The sequence below is a fragment of the Carlito syrichta genome, unplaced genomic scaffold, assembly GCF_000164805.1.
Source record: "Carlito syrichta isolate Samal-C Ts95f unplaced genomic scaffold, Tarsius_syrichta-2.0.1 Scaffold124278, whole genome shotgun sequence".
Lineage (NCBI taxonomy): Eukaryota > Metazoa > Chordata > Mammalia > Primates > Tarsiidae > Carlito > Carlito syrichta.
This window is the reverse complement of record NW_007068374.1, coordinates 1765-9017: the sequence shown is the minus strand read 5'-3', so window position 1 is coordinate 9017 and position 7253 is coordinate 1765. Positions and strand designations below refer to the sequence as shown.

General features: G+C 57.9%; 1 protein-coding gene across 1 annotated transcript; it reads right to left on the bottom strand.

Moving 5' to 3' along the window:
• Nucleotides 1-3185: 3185 nt before the first annotated feature.
• NME4 (NME/NM23 nucleoside diphosphate kinase 4) lies at nucleotides 3186-4826 on the bottom strand. The gene is made up of 4 exons (XM_021707770.1): nucleotides 4642-4826; nucleotides 4331-4432; nucleotides 4092-4204; nucleotides 3186-3612 (listed from the first exon to the last, which is right to left on the bottom strand). Exons 1-4 carry the CDS (start codon nucleotides 4654-4656, stop codon nucleotides 3489-3491), a joined length of 354 nt encoding a protein of 117 aa, XP_021563445.1. The 5' UTR covers nucleotides 4657-4826; the 3' UTR covers nucleotides 3186-3488.
• Nucleotides 4827-7253: the final 2427 nt, after the last annotated feature.

Below are 7253 nucleotides of genomic sequence, written 5' to 3'. Positions count from 1 at the left end.
CTGTGGTGGCCGGGAGTGGCCACTGCACTCCAGTCTGGGTGACAGAGTGAGACTCTAACTCAAAAAATAAATAAATAAATAGATAAATAAATAAAAAATATGGTAGAGACAAGGTCCCATCAAGATGGGCACCCAGCCTTTTAAAAATGTTTTGAAGCCAGGTGCAGTGGCTCACGTCTGTAATTCCAGCAATTTGGAAGGCTGAGGAGAGAGGATTGTCTGAGTCCAGGGGTTCGAGACCAGCCTGAGCAACTTGGCGAGACTTCATCTCTACAAAAAATTTAAAAATTAGCCAAGCATGGTGGCACACACCTGTGGTTCCAGCTACTTGTAAGGCTGAGACAGACAGATGGCCTAAGCCCAGCAGGTCGAGGCTGCAATGGCCGTGAGCATGCCACTGCACTCAACCTGGGAAACAGAGTGAGACTCCATCCACTCACCTCAGCCTCCCAAAGGCGCGGGATTACAGGTTGAGCCACCGAGCCCGGCTGAGAATCTAACTTTTAAAAAAATGTTTTTGAAAGAGATTCTCTGGTATCCGGTCTGGAGTGCAGTGGTATGGTCACTGCTCACTGTAACCTGACCTACTAAGCTAAAGTCATCCTCCTGTCTCAGCCTCTCAAAGTGCTGGGATTACATGCATGAGCCACTGCCCAGCCTGGAGTCCTTTTCACAAAGACTGTATGTCAGTGCCCCACTCGGAGCCTGCTGGACACCTTGGATGTTCCTGGTTCCTAGATTCAGGACAGGCAGCCAGGGCCTCTGGACTCCCACCAGGGCCTACTGTATGTTTCAGACACTGGTGGGGGACTCTATTTAACCCACGCGCCTTCTGAACGGCACACTTCCCTGTGGTATAAATGTGACAAAGGAAAAGAGAATTGCCTGAGCCCAAAGGTTCGGAAAGGAGACCAGAGCCCCGGGAAGCCAAGGAAAACCTGGAAGGCCTTTCTCTCACATGGCCAGCCCCAGTGCCAAGTCCAAAAATGACCTGTTTCGTGGCCAAGAAAGAAGGGTCTGGCAGCTCACCCAGGCACCATGTGGTGGACGCTCAGATGTGGCCAGAGCAGTGAACTCAGGACCTGGGCATTCCTCATCAAGATGTGAAAAAGGAGGCTGGGCTCAGTGGCTCAGCCTGTAATCCCGGCGTTTTGGGAGACGGAGGTGAGTGGATTGCCTGAGCCTGTGGGTTCAAGACCAACCTGGGCAACATGGCAAGATCTCGACTCTATAATAAAATAAAAAATTAGGCTGGGCTCGGCGGCTCAACCTGTAATCCCGTGCCTTGGGAGGCTGAGGTAAGTGAATTGCCTGAGCCTGCAGGTTCGAGACCTGCCTGGGCAATTTGGCAAGACCTCATCTCCACAACAAATCAAAAAATTAGCCGGCTGTGGTAGCGCGTACCTATAGTTCCAGCTACTTGGATGGCTGAGGTGGAAGGATTGCTGGAACTCAGGTAGCTGCGGTGGCCGGGAGCATGCCAGTCTGGGCGACACAGTGAGACTCCAACTCAAAAAAATTAAATTAGAGCCAAGCTCGGTGGCTCAGCCTGTAATCCCGCGCCTTTGGGAGGCTGAGGTGAGTGGATTGCCTGAGCCCGCGGGTTCAAGACCCGCCGGGACAGCGAGACCTCATCTCTACAATAAATCAAAAAATCAGCCGGGCGTGGTAGCGCATGCCTGTAATTCCAGCTACTCGGAAGGCTGAGGCGGAAGGATCGCTGGAGCCCAGCAGGTCGAGGCTGCGGTGGCCGGGAGCGGCCACTGCACTCCAGTCTGGGCGACAGAGTGAGATTCCGACTCAAAAAAAAAAAAAAAAAAAAGAAGTGGCTCCAGCCGGGCTCGGTGGCTCAGCCTGTATTCCCGTGCCTTTGGGAGGCTGAGGTGAGTGGATTGCCTGAGCCCACGGGTGTGAGACCCGCCTGGGCAACTTGATGAGACCACATCTCTACAATAAATTAAAAACTAGCCAGGCGTGGTAGCACGCGCCTGTAGTTTCAGCTACTCGTAAGGCTGAGGCGGAAGGATCGCCGGAGCCCAGCAGGTCGAGGCTACGGTGGCCAAAAGCGGCCACTGCACTCCAGTCTGGGCGACAGAGACTCCAACTCAAAAAAAAAAAAGTGGCTCGATGGCCAGGTGTGGTGGCTCAAGCCTGTAATACCAGCACTTTGGGAGGCCAAGGTGAGAGAATTGCCTGAGCCCAAAGGTTCGAGAACAGCCTGGGCAACTTGGGGAGACCTCACCTCTACAATAAATAAAAAATTTAGGCCAGGCTCGGTGGCTCAGCCTGTAATCCAACGCTTTGGGAGGCCAAGGTGAGTGAATTGCCTGACCTCGCGGGTTGGGGACTTGCCCGGGCAACTTGACGAGACCTCATCTCTACGATTAATCAAAAAATTAGCTGGGCATGGTAGCGTGCGCCTGTAGTTCCAGCTACTTGGAAGGCTGAGGCGGAAGGATCGCCGGAGCCCAGCAGGTCGAGGCTGTGGTGACTGGGACTCCAGTCTGGGTGACAGAGTGAGACCCCAACTCAAAAAAATTGTTTTAAATAAATAAAATAAAATAAAATAAAACAAATTAGCTGGACGTTGTAGTGTGCATTTGTAGTTCTGGCTCCTTGAAAGGCTGAGGTGGAAGGATGGCCTGAGCCCAGCAGGTGGACGCTGGGGTGGCCATGAGCATGCCACTGCACTCCAGCCTGGGTGACGGAGTGAGAGAGACTCCATCTAAAAAAAAGAAGTGATTCCAGGACCCAGGGTGAGGTGTGATGTGTGGCATCAGGGCAATAAATGGATGACAGGCCATTCCTATCAACCATGGGCAACTTAGGCCACAGGGGGAAGGACCATTGTCACCAGGCTCATTCTGTCCTGGGGCACCTCAGCCCCCCACCCCTTCCTGACCTGGTCCAGCTGCAGCCTCTAGTCTTGCCCAGGGAAGGCAGCAAGATCAGATGCATGGGGGCTGGGACAGCACCAACCCCAGGTCAGTGCGGGTTCCTCCAGATTTCAGGCTGCAGGTCTCTGCACCCCTGCCTAGCTCATATATCCAGCCAATATGGAGCTCCTCCTCCTGGGGGTACAAAACAGTGCACTTCATGTTTACTCTTAAAACTGCTTACAACTTGAATGAAAATATCATATCTACATCAGAGATGGTGGAAATCACAATGAATGCACCATCCTGTGCTGGGCACAGTGACTTTTAATGTCTCCCCTTCAGGGGAGGAGAGGTCACGCTCCTCACTTCTGAAGACATCCTGAAGGTTGTCAGGCACTTTGGTGCAGAAAAGATTTAGTCCAATCTTGTGCTGGCTTATAATACAGAAAGGCACAAACAGTTGGTGGCCCAAGCTCCTGGGGTGGGGGTGGGCCAGAAGTGAATAGGGAAGTAGCTTGGGAGAGGCAGGTATGGGTGTGGCTTGAGTTCTTGCTGGCCGAGGTAGTTGGTCCTGGTTGGGTGCAGAGATGGCTGAGAGTGGCCTGAGCCTCAGGCTGGGTAGACACTGCTGTGGTGGCCTACATCTGCCCAGCTCACCAGCTCACTGCTCTGGAACCACAGCATGATCTCCCTCTGGGCCCCCTCCACAGAGTCGCTGGCATGGATGACATTCCTGTGCCAGAGACAGGTGGCAAAGTGAGGCTCAGGTTTCAGATGCACCCTGGGGAGTCCAGGGGCAATCCGTGCTCCCCTGTGGCCCTGTGTCTAGGGCAGCAAGCCAGTGACCGTGCAGAGGGAAAGGACTACCAGGTCCAGCCTGGCCTCGGTCCCTTGCAACCTCATGGACCAGCCCAGAGCCCGGCTTCTGAGAGCCTATGCCCCCCAGTTGTCCTGTGCCAACCTTGCAGGGTGTCTGGTGAGATGAATAACAGGCAGTGATGGCAGAGGACACACACAAAACAAAGGGACAGGAATGGGCTGTGACAAACCCATTGTCACCAACACGAGCAGTCATGTGCTACCCCCAAGTCTCTTCTGGCTTCACCTTCAGACGCCCAGGTCCCCTGGATCTGCCCTAGGAACAGGCCGCCACTCCAAATGCTGGCCCTCCCCAACCCCCAGTGGCGGCTGAGTATGTCAGAGCTCCCATACCTGCTGATGTGGAAGCTGAAGTCTCCCCGTATGGTCCCAGGGGCGGCCTCAGCCGAGTCGGTGTGTCCTATCATGGCCCTTGAGGCGCGGACCACGTTGTACCCTTCCCAGACCTACAGTAAAAGATAAAGGCCCAGGGAGAGGTGGGGAGCGCCAGGAGCCCCTGGGCTCAAGCGAGGGCGCTTCCCTCTGCTTGGGGAGGGCATACCTGAACCCCCACCACCGCTGCCCCGCCATACCATGGCCACCACGGGCCCGGAGCTCATGTAGCTGATGAGGGCAGGGTAGAAGGGCTTCCTCTGCAGGTCTTGGTAGTGCTCGGCAAGGACGTGCTCTGGTGCCTGGGGGGTGGGGAATGAGTAAGGAGCCACCAGAGAGCAAGCCCAGGCCACAGGCAGTGGTTGCCACCCTGACCTGGCACTGTGCAAATAACTCAGGCTGCAGCAGGATCCCTCCCGGCCCCTCCAACAGCCAAGGCCAGGACACTGATGTGGGCTGGGGTGTGGAAAGCTGAGAAGCAGCCCAGCCCACGAGCTAAGAACACTGGTACCTGTAGCATCTTCATCCCCACCAGCTTGAAGCCCCGCCTCTCGAAGCGCTGGATCACGTCCCCAACCAGCCGCCGCTGCACCCCATCTGGCTTCACCGCCACCAGGGTCCGCTCCTGGGTCCAGGAGGGCCCACCTTTAAAAGAAGAGGGGTCAGGGTGTACCACTTCACCCTTTCATGTACCACTCACCTGGGCTCCCCTGCCAGGGCCCAGGTCTCACTGGGCGTCAGGATGTCTGCCTCTAGGCAGTCAGCTCTGGAAGGGACAAGCAGGTACCTGAAGCTAGAAATGGACCATGGCAGTGCCTGTCAGGGACACGCAGGGCAATGGGTCCCCAGGTTTCTAGCCTGTCTGAGGGGCTATGGCTTATCGCAGGTAGTGGCAGAAACTGCTTAGGTGGAGCTGGCTTCCCCTGAGATGGCATCTCAGAGACCCAGCGGCCAGGGAGGCCCAGGCAGCTCAGGGACCACCAGGAGACCAGGAAGGCACAGCCAACTCAGTGGTTACCAGGAGTCCGGGGAGGCCCAGCCCAGCTCAGTGACTGCCAGGAGGCCAGGTAGGCACAGCCAGCTCAGTGACCGCCAGGAGGCCAGGGAGGCCCAGTCCAGCTCAGTGACCACCAGGAGACCAGAGAGGCACAGCTCAGCTCAGTGACTACAAGGAAGCCAGGGAGATCCATCTGAGTAACCACCAGGAGGCCAGGGAGGCCCAGCTAGCTCAGTGGCCACCAGGAAGCCAGGGTAGCACAGCCCAGCTAAGTGAGCACCAGGAGGTCAGGAAGGCCCAGCCAGCTCAGTGATTATCAGGAGGCCGGGGGAGGCCCAGCTCAGTGACCACCAGGAGGCCAGGGAGGCCCAGCTCAGTGACAACCAGGAGGCTATGGAGGCACAGCCCAGCTCAGTGACAAGGAAGCCAGGGAGACCCAGCTGAGTGACCACCAGGAGACCAGGGAGGCCAGCTAGCTCAGTGGCCACCAGGAGGCCAGGGAGGCCAGCTAGCTCAGTGGCCACCAGAAGGTCAGGGAGGCCCAGTCCAGCTAAGTGAGCACCAGGAGGCCAGGGAGGCCCAGCCAGCTCAGGGACCACCAGAAGTCCAGGGAGGCACAGCCCAGCTAAGTGAGTGCCAGGAGGCCAGGGAGGCCCAGGTAGCTCAGTAGCCACCAGGAGTCCAGGGAGGCACAGTCCAGCTAAGTGAGCACCAGGAGGCCAGGGAGGCCCAGCCAGCTCAGTGGCCACGAGGAGGCCAGGGAGGCACAGCCCAGCTCAGTGACCATCAGGATGCCAGGGAGGCCCGGCTGAGTGACCACCAGGAGGCCAGGAAGACACAGCCAGCTCAGTGACTGCTAGGAAGCCAGGGAGGCCCAGACAGCTTAGTGCTGCCCTGCTCCCTTCCAGCCTCACTTGTCCCCTCCCTCCAGACGATGGCACAGACACTATCTGAAGCCCAGACCTTCCCCATTAGGGAAGCCAGAGCCCATTCTCCGGATGTGAGAAGGAATGGCAGGGAACTGGGAAACATGCACATTCCCCACTGGGGGCTATGGACAGAGGGATGAGAGCGGCCTGGAGACCTCAAGGAGCCATGGACAGAGGGATGAGAGCAGCCTAGAGACTGAGAAGGAAGCTAGAGGGTCCTGTCTGCAGCCAGAGCACCCAGGCTTCTCTCACAGCCGCCAAGCAGGACCTCTACTGCCGTGGGTTTCAAGGCCAGACCTTCCAGACCCAGGGTGATCACTGAGCTCTGGCCCAGCCCTTCTCCTCTGGAGGGGACACTGAGAGGCATAGGAGATATCCCCACTCTCCTACAGTCCCAGGCCCAGAGCAGTGTGGGCCACCTGCATCGGTCCAGGGTCAAATACTGCTTCTGAGAGGGGCCCAGGTCTTTGACGTCCCATAGCGAGGGTGGACAGAACCCAAGGAGAAACGCCAAGTTAGGGTCCAGGCAGGCTGGGTGTCAGGGCTCTATCCCAGGAAGGAAGCCAACTACAGTGGGCGCTGGGAGCAGGCAGTGGGGGCCCACCAGGGCCTTCAGGGCTGAATGAAGATCATGGGAGGAAGCCCCTGGCTCGTTTGTTCCCCAAGCCCGGTTCACAGGGGCCCCTGTCTAGCCTGGGGGCTCTGCTGTTGCTGGCTCCGAGGGTGTGGAAAGAACACTCCGACATCTGGCTCTCAGAAGCACCCTGAGTTGGTGGCTAGGGCGGGGGCCCGGGGCAGAGGTGGGCCAGGGGGACTCAGGGCCTGGTGGCCCCATTCGGGCCTAACTTGGCCTGCAGCAAGCGCCCTGTCCACAGAGCCTCATGAGGTGTGTTCCTCTGCCTAGAATGACTCCCCAGCCCCAGGTTCCCAGACCCCCATCACGGTCTGGGGTGGCTGCCAGCCTTTGGCTTTCTTGTGCTCCAAGGCGCTCAGAGCCCCTTATCCGAGGTGACCTGGGTAGGTGGGGCTTCAGGGCCTTAAGCAATGCTGAGTCGCAGGAGCCTTCCCCGCCCTGGACGGACCCTCGCCCCGCCCCATCCCCGCGGACTCCGGCGAGTCAGGCCCGCACGTGCGCGAACAAAGGCTCCGCGCTCACCCTCCTCTTAGGGCAGGCTCCCGGAGGTCCGACTCACCCGA